This window comes from Leptosomus discolor, chromosome 5 (assembly GCF_034619465.1).
Source record: "Leptosomus discolor isolate bLepDis1 chromosome 5, bLepDis1.hap2, whole genome shotgun sequence".
NCBI lineage: Eukaryota > Metazoa > Chordata > Aves > Leptosomiformes > Leptosomidae > Leptosomus > Leptosomus discolor.
The window spans coordinates 42,210,894-42,225,703 of NC_141395.1; the positions used below are offsets into that span (position 1 = coordinate 42,210,894).

Here is a 14,810-nt window from a genome sequence, read left to right on the forward strand (position 1 = left end):
TTATGGTGGAGAGATGGCTGCAAATTCAGCCATGCTCCAAAAGCTGTAAAAGTTCACCTGAAAGATGTTAATATCAGAATAGACATTGAGTAGCCCAAATGAAAATTAAATATTACGCTCTTGTGTACAAGTACCTATGAGTTTAAGTAGTTAATAATGTCCTGAAAGAAATTTGAACTTTTTCATTTCCCTATAGTGTAGGTTTACTGCCAAGAAACAATGGTTCTGTTTTTATTGCTTTATTTTATATTACCATTTTTGAACAATTGAATTTGGTCTTGTGTAGAGATTCGTGATCTGACTGCTCTCATTCAAATAAATATCAGACTTCAGAGGATTTTAATAGTCTTGCTGTTTAAAAAGACTGCAAGGTATCATTCCCCACCCCACCCCCCCCGCCCCCAAATTTATTGATGAGATTCCTTCGGAGCTTGGTTTATTTTTTTTTTTTTTTTTTAGTTAAAGTCAAATTTTTTGTACCTTGCAAAGAACAAAGTGCATTTTCATCAGTTATTTTGGTCAAATTAAAAAGTTTAATTGTATTTGTTCCTTCTGTACCTGGTGCACTTTATATATAGGTGCTAAATCGAAAGTATTGTGCTTTCTGGACTACACCATCTTTTTTTTTTTTTTTTTTTCTTTTTTCCTCCAGCGTGAACTTTCCTGACAGACAATTGCGGAGGGAAAGTTAGATTTCCCCCCCCACCCCCTTACTGTAAAGTTTTAATTTTAATGACCCTGTCATTGATTCAAATGGTAAATTGACATGAGAGTTCCTTCACTTTCTGCTTAAACCAGGGAAATCAACTAGGTAGGTGAGGAAGAGACATCTATGCAAACAAAAGACGACCTTTTCCAAACAGCAGTGTTTCTAGGGACTGCGGAAGGACAGGAAGGTGGTACTTCATTCAGTTTGTAGAGTTGTGTTTAAAAAACAAGCAAAAAACAAGCAAAAGAACTCCCTAACACTTACTAAGAGTTTTATAATGTTTTTTTGAAACAGCATTGTTTGCTACTTAGTTTTGCTTATGTATTTTTTTGGGTTTTTTGGTAGGTGACAACTGGCATTTGAGAAGGATTGACTGGTGCTATGAAGCAGGGGAAGCATTAAGTCAGGAAGTAAGAGGATCCTATTTTTTATTTGAACCATGCTGTAGCTTATTACTCTGTTTTTCTTTAGAGACTTGCCCTGAAGAGAGCTGCATAGAAGCAAATCTGTGGTGGTTTTGTGTGTGTTACATTAATACACACATGGTTTTATTTTCACAGGGCCTTTTGAAGACAGTGTTGGACTACCTATGGTTAAAATGTAGATCTTGTGTGCCTGCCTCATGATTAAGCCATATCCACAGAGCTTTTTCTAAAGTCTAGGTTTACATTGCATTAGAGATATAGCTACAAAGAAGCGTGAGGTGTCAGTTGGTGAGATGTGGAGGTGCAAAGGAAATCCACAGGATGCTCTGGAAGGGCTCCTACAGAGCAGGCTCCTGTAGGTGCAACACTTGTGTGCTGCTGGAAAGCTGTCTCCACGTGGTGGATGATAAATGGATATTTCTATGCTCTTTGGTGGAAAAGCAAAACCACCTTGGACCTTCGGCATGCATGGTTTAAAAAGCCATCAACATATACTTTAGGAAACAAAGTACAAGAACGTGTAGACTTACAAGTGTACTGTGCTTTCTCTTACTACAGAATGCCACTCTGAAGGAACTTAATGTTTGCAGAGGAGATACTTTGGTTATAACTGAAGGAAAGCTTCCAGCAAAGGTAAAACGAGAGAGGTGGTGTTCTTTAGTCAGTTGACAGTGTCTGGAGACCTGAATATGATGGTTGGTTCTCTTTTTTCCCTCTTGCCTATTTTAAAAATATTTCCATTGAAAAATTCTGGTTGGCTGTGATGAATATTGCTTTTTGTAGTTTTGCAGCTTTTTAAATTTCAGTCAACATTTGTAATATTCTGAGTCTGCCTATATTTATTCTTGTTTCAACTTCTGTAGTAAAAGGCTTGCCAATTGCAGCTTTTTTGCCTAGAAGTGTGTTAACCTTAAACAGATCTGGAGGAAATTGGTATTTGTGGCATGCAAGGTTCTTGCAAAGGCATAACTCGTATGCTGCTACTTCCTCACAAAATGATAAAAATAGAGGAAGTGAAGTGTTTTGCCTTCAGTTCTGATTTTGTACTGAGGATGGCGTTTGAAGATGGAGGGCCCTAATGGGAGACTCCCTTGTCAATGAGGGTTATAGAAATGGGAGGATTTTCTGCTAAGAAGCCTCAAGGAATATCATAAGATGGTTTGGGTTGGAAGGGACCTTTAAAGATCACCTAGTTCTTATTTTTCACTAGATCAGGTTGCTCAGAGCCTTGTCCCACCTGGTCTTGAACTTTTGCAGGGACGGGGCATCCACTACTTCTCTGGGCAGCCTGCCCCAGTATCTCACCGCCTTCATGACCAGAGGCGGCTCCTCAGCCTGCCCTTGTGCGCCGTGTGCCCCGGCCCCTCACCATCTCAGAGGCCCTGGGCTGGACCCACACCCCACCCGTTGGTGTCTGTCCTGGACTGGGGAGACCAGGAGGGGACAGAGGAGTCCAGGCGTAGTCACCAGAGTACCAAATAAGAGAGGAGGAAAGCATCTTTACCGTTCTTTTTCTTGTTCTATTTGGCCTCTTAAAATTAGGTGATAAACAATCTTGAAAAGAACTTGTGGTGAAGCAGCTAGAAGGGACCTTAATGCTGAAGGCCAGCACTTCTTCCTGGCAGACCGGTGGTGTTCTTCCCCAAGGGAACAGCTGTCTCTCTGACTTCTTGGCTTATCTGTTGCTGTTCTTGGTGCACCACCACAGAGAGTCTGGCTTCATCTTCAACCACCCTCCTCCTCAGACTGAAGGACCGCCCCCCTGCCTCCAGGCCCCAGGGACCTCAGTGGCCCCCGAGGGATGACTGCTGTCACCTTGGTACAGCAGCCCAGAGGAAGCCATGTCGTCTGGCCCCCTTGGGGCTCAGAGCAAAGGAGATGGCACTCCTTCAGGGAGGGGTGGGGCAGTGGTAGGGGAGGCGGGTAGAGGAATGGGAGAGAAGGGCTCACACTACCTGTGGCAATCAACAAAATAACAGCTAGTTTCCAGGAGGTGAGATGGGTGAGCCTGCAGAATGTCCGAGCACGGAGGCTGGGCCAGTGGCGGGGTGCTGGCTGGGCGCTCCTGTGCTGGTGTCAGCATGTTGTTAATGGAGGGGAGGTCTGGCACAATGTAGTGGTGCCAGGAGAGCTGTGCTGGAGGTGGATCCACTTCTATTGGCTGCTCTTGGTATTCAGATGGACCCACCTCCATGGGTTCCGCACCATCAGCCATATGGGTGAGGGCCATCACTACCATGCAGCTGATGGTGCCTCCCCTCTGACACCGCCTCCTCTTCCTCCATGGTTACTGCAGCCATCTCTGTTCTCTATGACTCAAAGGTGGTCAGCCACCCACCTTGCTGCTATGAGGCCTCTTGGTACCAGCTGTTCTTGGCACGAGAGGCCCTCGAAGCTCAGCAAATTGTGGGCCAACGACTGGGCCCAGAACAGAAGGCAGTGAAGTGGCTTGTGGCATCAGGAGGTTACTCTGATGGCAATGAGCATGGCCAAAGATGGCTGTTTTGGGAGCTGTGGGGCCTGTGGCCTGAAAGATGCCCTGATGTAAGAGGAGGAGGAGGGTCAGGGGGACTAAGGGCCCCTTTCCTGGGGATCACTCCCCTGTGCCACTCTGCTGCCCCTTGGGCCCAGGGACTGCCCTCCATTTCCCCTTGTGTGCCCTGGGCTCACGCCCCCTCCTCATCCCATGCCTGGGGTCCCCTGGATGAGATAGTGGCAGCAGTGTTCCAGGAGGGTCGGGGATTCTCAGTGACCCTCCACCCACCCGGTTTCTCACAAGTGGTGCAGCCCCTTGTGTCTAAAAGTGGTTGTGATGGGGCAAAGCATCCAGACAATCCCACAGGTGGGAAAGATGGGCACAGCTGCCCTGCATGAGGTCTCCCAGAACTCCCTAAAAGAATTGCCGATTGCCACGCGTTACATGGGCCTGTCTTCCCCACCCCTCAGCCGTGCCCCTGGAGTGTGGAGAGGTGCCATCTCTTCTACACTGAGACATGAGGGAGAGGGGAGGAGAGGGCCTGGCATCCTTTGGGGCTGTGGTGCTGGAGCGATGCGTGGAGCCTGTTGGAGGGGTTCTTTGCAAGTGATACCTTCTAAAATAACATCGTTCAGGTCCTAGGACAAACTTGAACTCTGTCACATTGCTAAGAGATCTTCTAGGAATGGTTGTAGGGAAGTTACGGGAGGCCACTAGCACTGATTATTCCTGTAGGTGTGTTACAGGACTAGCTACAGTCCTAATTCAGTTTGACAGCTGTGGTATGCCTGTCTTCATTTCCATCAACCTCTTCCCTCTGAACTTGTGTTTTGGCATAGATTGTGCTTTTGGGATTCTCATGCCAAAGCTTTTCTGCAGAGACATAGGGGTATTGCAAGATTTCCATTTTATCCAGCAAATTTTGGAGTTCTTCACAAATATTGTTCGTAAAGCATCTGATCTTTGTCCCCTGTATGGACAGAATGCTCAGGGTTTTTTATTTGGAGGAAAATAAGCACAGTTGCTGTCTTAGTGACCAAGAGACATGGAAAAATGGGGGTCTGTACCCCTGCTCTACCCCATGAAGTATAGGGCAGTGTAAGCTGAAAGAGAAGGCTAAAAGACTTTGCAAGAACCAACAGGCAGACAACGTGGATCTTACCAAGTCCATGGTGAATAAAGCTTCAGGAAGGAAAACCAGATATTTTTAATACATTTGTTCTCAGGAAAAAAAAAAGGTAGGATAAGAGCTTATGGCAGCAGCACAGTGGGTGTTAATAGCCCAGTTCAGAGCTGCATCTGAAAGAAAGCAAGTGATCTCTCCTGCTCAGGAAAGGAAAGAGGTATCAACTTAGTGTCCCCTCCTGGCTATGCAAAGCAGGTAAGAAGATCAGGGGTTTCTGAAGTGACAGAGCAGCATTGCAGTTGGTGAGCTTAGGTGACTCCAGCTTCCTCTGGCAAGGTCGTATCTGTGTCCAAATCTTCGGAAAACAGTGTTGTTCGGTTGCTTCTGTTAGATGCCATGACAGCAGAGCCAGGGTGGTGAGGTTAGGCTGCACGAGGCTGGATTCTTTTTCACTGTAAAAGTAGGAATGGAGAGTTCATGATGTGTCATCTTAGATGGATGCCAGTTCCTTCATAAAAGCTCAGACTTGCGTCCTTTCCTTCTTCCTGAGATGAAGATGAATTTTTTTTTTGTTGTCTGTATTGAAACACATAAGCTATCTGGTACTTCTGTTCACTTTTCAGCATTTCCTGAAAATACCCATCTGGTGGTTCAAGTCTTCAAATCAGAAGAAACATGGAGAGAATGCACAAGATCAAGTGAAGGGGATGACCTGCAAGATGGATGCTTTGCAGGTGTCTCCTGCAAGAGGTGAGCTTGATTAATTTTTGAAAGGTCTACACCTGATAGGTCTGATAGGCTTTGAGTCAAACCTAAATTTCAATCCAAAGCCTTAAAATGCTTCTGAAACCTATGTGTGACTGTACAAGTTTAAGCAAGTTTGTGGTGAAAGGAGCCACTTAGGAGACAGATGACATTTTTATCAAGGCCTGGAATGCTGGGTGGTACTGTTCTGATGTTCCTGAGCTATATTTGGTCAATTTAGTGGGCAAGACCTCCACTAAATTCTGAAGCAGGGGTTCTTTGTCAGTTAAGTAAAATGGCTTCTCCATACTCTGAAGGCAGTGGCAGTATTGTAAAGCATCTACTCAAGGAGCGTAGAGGTGATTGGCTTCCCGTGCCAGACTCCTAATATCACATTTAATTCACTTCAGGCTATGTTGCTTTTTAAGAAGCTGTAAAAGGAGCGATGACTAAATCTTACCTAGAATAAAAGACATTACATACAGTACATAAGAAACCTGGATTTGTTCTTGTAAAGGTCAAATCCAAATCAAAAACCAGCTAGGACAGGAAAATCAAGTGAGGGCTGAGAAGGAAGAAGAAAATGAAGTGGGGACAACTGTCAATTGGAAAATGGGAAACAAACTAGGTTTTCCTTTCTACAGGAAAATTAATATTCTTCCTTTGCCACTGAGTTGTGTCACAGAGCAGGACACCTCTCATTTTAGAAGGTTTCTTTGCATTTTTCTCCTTTTCTCTCAGTCTTTTCCTGAGTTTTACTTTCTCCCCTGATGATTGTAGTAGCATGGGTAAAAGCAGATTTAACTTTTCATTGCAAGACACTCTGCATTTCAGAGGTGTAACCAATAATTAATGCTATTTACAAATGTAAATAACTGGTCTTAATTTTTAAATTTGCAATATAGAATCAGTTGGAATTCTTCCTGTTTGGCAACTATTTGTGGTTTAACAACTGTATATTATGTTTCTTTAATTGCCCTCCAAAAAAAAATTGAGGTCAGGTCTCTTCTCTAAGTGAAATCTCACCTTAAAGTGACTGTTATCTCTTAAGACAATAAAGTGATGTTGACTCTTGTGTTGTTTCTTTCTTCACCCGCCATCTAAAGATTCACCAGAACACATCCCCACAGACATGGATCTTTGTTATGCTGGCAGTATAGAGATAGCAGGAGAAGCTTCTTTGGAAGATCTGAAGATGCAGGTTAGATGTTCTCCTGTATTGGAAATGTGCAGCAACACTGTGATTAAATGAGCTCTATTAATACCTATTTTCTGTTTCCTTTTCCCTTGTCTCCAGTATGTTCTGATATGGCATTTGCTTATATGCCATGTTCAGTGGTAAGTACCAAAAGGCAGTTGGAGCGTGTAGCTCAGAGATTTCCTTAGTATGTCCCCTGCAGTTGCCATTCTACCTGTCGTGTGTCCTGACCTGCAAAAGCCTTTTTGCACTTCATCTGGAACTTTGGCTTGCAGCCTTATCTTTATTTCACAATGTAAAAATTGTTCATGAGAAGCACACGCGTACAAACACTTACTGAAAAGCCACATTCCGTTTCCACATTGTTCCTGTATTAGTTTTCTGCATTTTTTTTTTTTTTGTATGTTGAATCTAATGAATGAAGAATTGCTTTTGATGCACAGAAGGTCATGATTGTCATTCAGGAAGGTATAGCTTAGTTTCTTTGCCCAGAAACCAAGGTGCCGTTTTAGGCTTTTTTTAAACCATGAAAGTATGATTTAATACACTAAAAAAAAAAACAAAAAAGAAAAAGGAAAAAAAAAAACACAAACCCACAAAAGACATATAACAATCCTATCATAAGGCTCTTTATTGTTTAGCCAGTTGGTTGTTCTACTTTAAACTGCATGGGGAAGGGTAGCTCATCTGATTCTGATCCATACCAATACTTACTTTTTTGGGTACGATGTCCGTTTTGGTCTCTGCCAAAGTACTGCTACGAAAAACTGACTGCACCTTGTGAACAAGGAGAATTTCTTGGCATGGAAAGAGCATTGTGCCCTTGATAGCGGATTAAAGGAGCTTGCTCAGCACCTGGCTAGAGACTGGGGTAGTGATTTGGTCAGCCTCGTTCCCTCCCAGGTGTACAATTTTTGATTAAAAAAAGAAATCTGTTAGTTTTGAAATAGAAGTTAAGTTGAGAAGTGTTGGGAGGGAGTGAAGTCCCATTTGCTTTGAGGTTGAAAAGCAAGTATGTTGATCCTGGCTGCTACCTGTAAGTCACAAGCAACAGCTGCTGTGGAATAAATCTAAATACCTTGCCCTGTTTCTGGTTGCTTCAGTATTGCATTGAGAATTAATAATTTTCTTTTTTCCTCAAGGAGACTCTGCTAAAATTGTTGAAGAAATGTTTCTTTTTTTTTTCAGGCTATGACCTTACCGTGCTGCCAGGAGCAGATTGTCCCACTGCCCTCGTTTCTCAGAGCATGGACGGTGGACAGTAAGCGCCCAGGCAAGCTTTTACGAAACAACAAGCAGCAACTCAAGTAGGTTTCGTGTTGAACACGCGAGTAGCATTGCATCAGACTGACTGCGGGATGGATTGGTGGGGAAATAAATCAGCTCAGTCAAATGTCAACATAAAGCTCCTTTCTGGTTACTTCAGGTTTTTGCCGAGCATGATTTTTAACTTGAGAGCTGTGGGAGGAGGAGGAGGTGTGGGCATAAGCAGATCATACCGTGCTTATTCTGCTAAGCTCTGTTTTAGGTGGTTTCAAATGCAATTTTTGTGCTTTTCTGAGTGTTTCATTTTTGTTCAGATAGCCTCTTGCTTTGGTTTTCCAGATAAGCACAGGTCTACTTGACTAAAACAGTGGGTTTTCTTCTCAGGAATGTAGAATATGTGACTGGAAATGCATATTGTCTTTATTTTTGTTTCCAGTGACTATAAGCTGGGTGCCAGAGTGGAAATCTGCTTAGAACCTTTGCAAAAAGAAGAGCATTTGGGGTAAGATCTTGAGATACTTCTTTCTTACAGCAGTGCGTTTGAGATGAGACTTAATTGAGCAGCTTTTAACTTAAATACTTTGTCAGGATGCAAGAAGACTTTGGAGCTTATTTTTTGTTTTCCACAAATGAAAATAAGGGAGGGCAGGAGGGAGTGAAAACTGGGAATTCTGGGTTCTGAAACCATGATTCACAAGAACAGTCTCTTTTCTCTTCCTAATGACAGCCCCCGTGAACTGCTGCTTCGAGTCCAGATGGGCGTACCAGGGAAGAGGGACTACTATGACTCCACAGATTTGGTGTGGGATATCTCCAGAGAATGCACAACCTGGGCGCTGAGGCAACGAGTGGCTTCTCACTATTGTCTCCCTGTAGATAAAATTGAAATAGCCAAATACTTCCCTGAAAGATTTGAGTGGCTGCCAATATCTAGCTGGGTAAGATCTGGAATGACAGAATCCAACACTTGTTTTGAGAGAAGTATCTGTTGGTTTGTGCTGCAGTTCTTGAGCAAACGTATTTAAGCAGATTTCCAAAAGCTGCCGTGCACAAATCTTCTGTTTTCATTTTATTCAGACACAGCAAATGTCAAAGAGGAGACGGAAGAAAAAACAGGAGAGTTTGCAGTCAGCGCCTTACCACCTGAAAGATGGAGATGTCATTGGGGTGAAGGTAAATTAACTTGACTCTAATTGTCGCATGAGGATTAGGTTCAAGTACCGTCCCCTTTACAGTATCTTAATTTCTTCCTGGTTCTCTGGCATCCCACTACATCTCTATGAAAGTACTGGTGCATGGATCTGGGCAGTACATCGTGTGGACTGGAAAATTGTTGCTACTGGTGATTTCTGTTTTTCTCATGTTCTTTATCAACCTGAGAGAGGTTCATGCTTTTCCCCTTATATCTCAGTGCTGGCACTAGAGGGCAATACCTTAGAGGCTCTCGTGCAGCTCTCAGCCAGTGCAAGCAGGCGCTTTCCACTCTGTGCTTGAACGCTATCTAGAAGAAACCAAATCTTTTTTTTCTTGCCCTCATTTTATTGACTGATTTTTTTTTTTTCCCGTCTCTGAGTAAAATCCCACAACAGCGCCCTTTAAAAGTCATGTAAATTTAAACCTATTACATTTTCCAAAGAGTTATTACGGATCTATTTACTACTTTAAAAAAGAATCACAGAGCAGCATATTGAGCTCTGAATTAGCAATAAGGCTTATTTAGGAGACCTCTGAAAGAACATATTTGCTGGGTTTTAAAGCAGTAGGCAAAAAGTCTGATGTCCTATGTTGATGCATTAGACTAGAGAAACCACGGAATGAGGCAAATTCGTTGTTAAATGCAAAATCTCGAGAGGAATTGAAAAAACTTTTTTGCCTTTCTGAATCTTTTCCACTTAGTGAAATTGAAGTTAATTGCTGTAAAACTAGTTTGAGGAAATGCTCTGAAAATTAATTGTCTAAACTGAGCAACATGTGGGAAATAGTTTGAGCTTACAATTTTCGCCTACCAAATCCTTTTTCACCACAGAATCTTCTCCTTGATGACACAAAGGACTTCAGCACAGTAAGAGATGACGTTGGAAAAGAGAAACAAAGGCAGCTTGCATTAGAAAAAAAGAAAAGGTATTGAGTATTTACATTTCTTTTTCTTTAAAATACATAAACTGCCAGCTTTTCAGACTAGCTTGATACATGGGTAATTGTTTTGGACAGTGCTAGCTGAGTGCTCTTGGAGTACACGATGCCAGTAGCCCTCAAGGAAGTGCTCAGGCAGTTCAAACTCCTGGCTTTAAGTGCCATGTTCCTCCACTGAGCCTTAGTTTTTTTTTCCCTTGCAACACACCCCAACGTTTCTCCCTGCCTCTGGAGATGAAAAGTGAACTCCTTGGCTGCACTGGCCCTGCATAGGTTGCAAGTGTGAGCTTGCAAGATCATTCTTACAACTAAGTGGAGATGGGTTCCAGTCCAGGCTCATGCTGCTGTGGGTGCTAAGGCTCAACACTCATAACTATGCATCTAAATTTTTTTTTTTTTTTTTTTTTAAATAGTCATCAAGCCGGACGCCTACAGGACCATGTTTTCTCTGAGGAGAAGCTGAACATTAAGCACCGTAAACCAGAAGCGGCTCTTTCTATCAATGTGGGTGTTTTCAGATAGCACTAGGAGATCACTTGCTGACCACCTATACTGCTGATGTACACAGCTGGCGGGGAGTAAAGTACCTCAGCTGGATCAGCAAGAGGGTCTTTCCCCAAAGTGTCTTCAGAATCACCGAGACAAACTGGACACAGGGTTCAGGATAACTGGTTTTCTACTAATCTCTCTTGGGGAAGTGCTTTGGCATCCCTTTATCAATGTGTGGTACATATTCTCAGGCTAGGTAAATGCACTTTATCCATAAGAAAACAGATTAATATATTGTGTAACCTTTTTGGTGACTTGTTATCACCCTAAATAATTTTTTTTTTTTTTTGATCAGATGCTGATGTCTTGCACCATCACTACAGAGTTTGCTGCGTTTTAAATCTCTTTCTAGATTTTTTTTTTTTTCCATCTCTAATCAGTGAAGTTTCTGGCGATACCAGAATTTGTCTCTTTATGTATAAACCTAAATCTGTAGTAGCTGAAGTCAGATTTCAGGAATGAAGGAAATTTGGGAATCTCTTGACAAAGTGTACTAAATTGGCCCAAAAAAGAGCAAATTCGGAACCTGTCAAGCTCTAAAACCTGAAGACCACTTGTGATATGGAACAACAGTGCGATAACCTTATATTTTAAAGTTGCTAGGGCTTTTTAGTTGTCCATAAGGTTTATCAGAAGTTGACGTTTTGGCATCTTTATCCAAACTTTTCTAATGCTTACAGTACTTAAACTGGCTTTTCCCCCGCTGCACATGACTATTCATAACTTAATTTCTCATCAGATTCAGAGTTTTCTTTGAGCACAGCTAGTACTGACAAAGAAACTCAAACTCTTAATGGAGTTAATTGTTTAGAATCTGATTCTAAACACGTTTTGAATGAAATGGTGAAAATGGAAGGGTGAAAGATCACACACAAGTGTTTCTGTGCAGCAGTCACATGCTGGTGGCTTGTGTTTGCATTACGGTTGGGAACCAGTGCAGATGGGTCAAGTGAAGTCTGCTAGCAGACACTGCAGAGCCTCGTTGAACTGTGCAAACGTCCGGAAGCCTGTTCTGAAATGAGCAAAGCAATTGTTCAAAAATAGCATTTGGACATAGCCTGAAGTATCCTTAATTAAATCTGTGATAATGGGAAGATAAATTACAAGTCTCTTTTGGGGACTGCCTTAAATTTTAACCTATTTTGTGTGGATGTAGAAGATTTTGTATAGGAGACACCAATACAGCAGACTACTAAAATTTTGGCTAATGTGAGAAGATCTCGTTTGCATTTTATAGGTTGACAATATTCTAGTGTTTCAGACAGCTTCAAGACAAAAACTGACACTCAGCTATCGGCGAAAAAATCGAAAGCACCTTGAAGCCTATGATTATTACTTATTTCTGTGCATATCTTTAAAATTCAGCAGGTGCTTCTGTGCTTTCTTAGGCTGGCTCATTCAAGAAGGGGATATTTTGATTTCCTCACTGTTTTGGTTGTGGGTAGGCTTTACTTCAATAATCCTAGTTTTAAGGATAGATTTTTCTGACTGAGGTAAGGGCAGCCAGTTGCTTTCCTCATCTTATTTTTCATCACCTTCTTCCATATCCACAAATGTTTTTGCGATCCAGAAATGCTCACACGTGCTGGTTACTGAGGTAAGCAAGAACCATTTGTGTTTGCAGGTTGTTCCACTGCATTGCACTTACTTTGCTGTTGCTTTAATTCCTCCAGTTCCTTGCTGGACAGCTGTACTGAGCTCAACCTTCCCTCCTACCTTTAATAACTCTAGTCTCTTCTTGAAAACATGAAGTTTGGAGAAATTTAAATGTGGGTTACAAGCACTAAAGTGAGGGTTTTAGTATGTGCCTTTGTTAAAGTGTAATGTAGCAGCACCTGCACTGAACCAATCTTGAATTATTTCTAATGTTGGCTCAAAATGCCTATTTTCTTTTTTTCTTAGAACTATAGTGGGTCATTCCACCATGAGAGAGTTCATTAAACATGGGGGTGGGGAGAGGGAACACCTTTTTTAAAATGGAGTCTTTGTGATTCCACAATTTATGATGGATATATTCCAAAGCCAGGAAAAACTTTCATCTCTATTTTTCAAGTGTTCTTCACAAAATAAAAAGTCATTTCTAAATGTCTGCTTGATTTGTCTGTGTATGTCCCCCTGATCCGTTGATTTGGAGTAGCATGAATTGGTTTCTAACACTGCACGGGGTGTAACCTTCATTAAGCTTTAATTTTCAAATCTCTTCCTAAGACAGCATTCCGATCGGTGTGCGAGAAGTTGCCCCAACCCAGCTGGGGTTGCCTTGTGCAAGGACCTGGCTTCAGTTGGACAACTGGGATTTTGATACAAGTTAAAGTGCTTTTTATCTTTAGCTTGTGGGTTGTTTTTTTTTTTCCTATTTTTTTAGAAAGCATCATCTAGTATTTACTTCCCGTTATTTCAGCTCCCGGTTTGTGCACAAATGTATTAATCTAGCCTGTTTTTCAAGAGAACTGGCATGAGTCATCTGGAGGACTGTGGCTCTGCATAGAGCAAGAAACACGGATTGCTGAGGAATGAACAGTTCTCATTGTCTCTGCTCCTGGTGCAATCCTTTTAGAGCAAGTGTTCAGCTCTGGGTATCTGACTATGAGAAAATTATGTGTTTTCTTTTTCCTCATAACTCATTCCAGTTTTCTTAAGTGGTTATGGAGCAGGAGTGGCCCATTCAAAAAGTGAAGTCCTCGCTCACTTCTGTCCTCCCTCATCGGCCACTTAGCAGAGCCATCGCATTCTGAAGGGTGTTGCAGGTACAAGCCCCAAGAAGGAGCAGCAGCGCATGGGGGAATGTGGCTAAGACAGGTGGGTGATGGCACAGAGGCTGCAGGCTAAGAGAGCATCAGCTTCATGGTCAATAAATCTAAATTCCTGTCTTACAAAGACTTCCTGTAAACTTTAACTGCAGCCCAAACAGATTTTGATTCTGGTGGTTGTATTTAGATGGTGATCAGTAGGGCTTGAACACCTGCTTTTGCTAAAATGTCCTTGCTTATCACTGGGGAGAAACCTATTTAGAAAACAGGAAACAAAATTGGCCTTAGGCTATGGGGCTTGCTTCCTTGCTGACCAGTTTTACTGCAGTTAAGTAACTTGCTGGTTCCAGGGATTAATCGTGTTTAATCTCCTGCGTGTGGTTACTCCTTGGCAGCATCTGAGCCCTGGGCGGGCACTGCTGGCCAGGCTTTGCTGTGCCTCTGAGCCAGCAGCCTCCCTCACGCAGGTACCTGCCAGGATGCTCCCCTCCCACCAGCCCGGATCCTGGGTCAGTGCTCAGCCCATCACTGTCCTCTCTGAACTGCTCCCACCTCTGTCCAAGCTCCTACCAGCCCTCCTGTCTCTGGGTAATCCCAGGGTTTTCCCTTATGGCTGATCTTTATTTGCCCTTTTATTTGCCTCATCTGCAACTTCTCCCAGGGGCTCTATCTGCTGCAGGCCTTGTCTTCGAATTCCTCTTTCATTTCCATTTTCTGGGCGGTCACAGGGAATTGCTGATCTTTCTGAACACACACAGTCTCCTGTGTTTCATGCAGAAGCTGCTGAGACCACTGTGTAGTTCTTCTGCTGTACCTGTCTCCTAGGCTCCTCTCTAATGCCTAAAGAAGCTTAACCCTCCTCCAACCCACCAGTCCTTGTGCTCGTGAAGAGAGAGATATTTGTTAGCCAGCATGGTTTGGTTTGTTCCCGTTGGATACTCCTGACAGGGACAGGCTGTGATGGGGTGGGGTTTTTTGGGGGGATTTTAAGTAGCTACAGCCACCATCGTTCCTGTTAAACCGACACCTGGTTGGGTTCCTTAATAAATGTTTAACTTGGCTGATTAACTTAGTGCTACAGCAGAAGGAATTAATCTGTAGCTGTAATGTACGCACAGAGTGTATCTTCCTTTGGGGCAGTGTAGAGGACTGGTAGAAATCCCCAATCAGAATTTACTTGCAGTGGTTTATGAATTCTCGATTTCCATATCATAGATTCAGTGTGCATGGCTGGGGGCTGCATGGAAGTGGTTAATGGCCAGGTTGTGATCAGAGGGGCTTGCTCAGTTCTGCAGAGTATCTTTTTTTTTTTTATTATGGCTGTGCACATAAAATAATGGGAAGAAAAGGAAAGGGAATCTGGAAAGGGAACGGGCTGATGCTTTATTTTTCTTGTTTACATTATACAGCAAAAGTTGTAACATAATAATAAAA

General features: G+C 42.8%; 1 protein-coding gene across 2 annotated transcripts in view; it reads left to right on the forward strand.

Moving 5' to 3' along the window:
- USP40 (ubiquitin specific peptidase 40) overlaps window positions 1–12,711 on the forward strand; it is a 40,839-nt gene extending 28,128 nt beyond the window's left edge. The window contains exons 23-32 of one of the 2 annotated variants that reach the window (XM_086465108.1): window positions 1,055–1,119; window positions 1,693–1,767; window positions 5,360–5,486; window positions 6,587–6,681; window positions 7,867–7,985; window positions 8,381–8,446; window positions 8,672–8,882; window positions 9,022–9,117; window positions 9,971–10,065; window positions 10,491–12,711. In XM_086465108.1, coding sequence (XP_086321234.1) covers window positions 1,055–1,119; window positions 1,693–1,767; window positions 5,360–5,486; window positions 6,587–6,681; window positions 7,867–7,985; window positions 8,381–8,446; window positions 8,672–8,882; window positions 9,022–9,117; window positions 9,971–10,065; window positions 10,491–10,599 — 1,058 coding nt within the window. In that variant the 3' untranslated portion in view covers window positions 10,600–12,711. The remainder of the gene's footprint in view (window positions 1–1,054; window positions 1,120–1,692; window positions 1,768–5,359; window positions 5,487–6,586; window positions 6,682–7,866; window positions 7,986–8,380; window positions 8,447–8,671; window positions 8,883–9,021; window positions 9,118–9,970; window positions 10,066–10,490) is intronic. The other variant, XM_086465107.1, reaches the window with a different exon arrangement.
- Window positions 12,712–14,810: the final 2,099 nt, after the last annotated feature.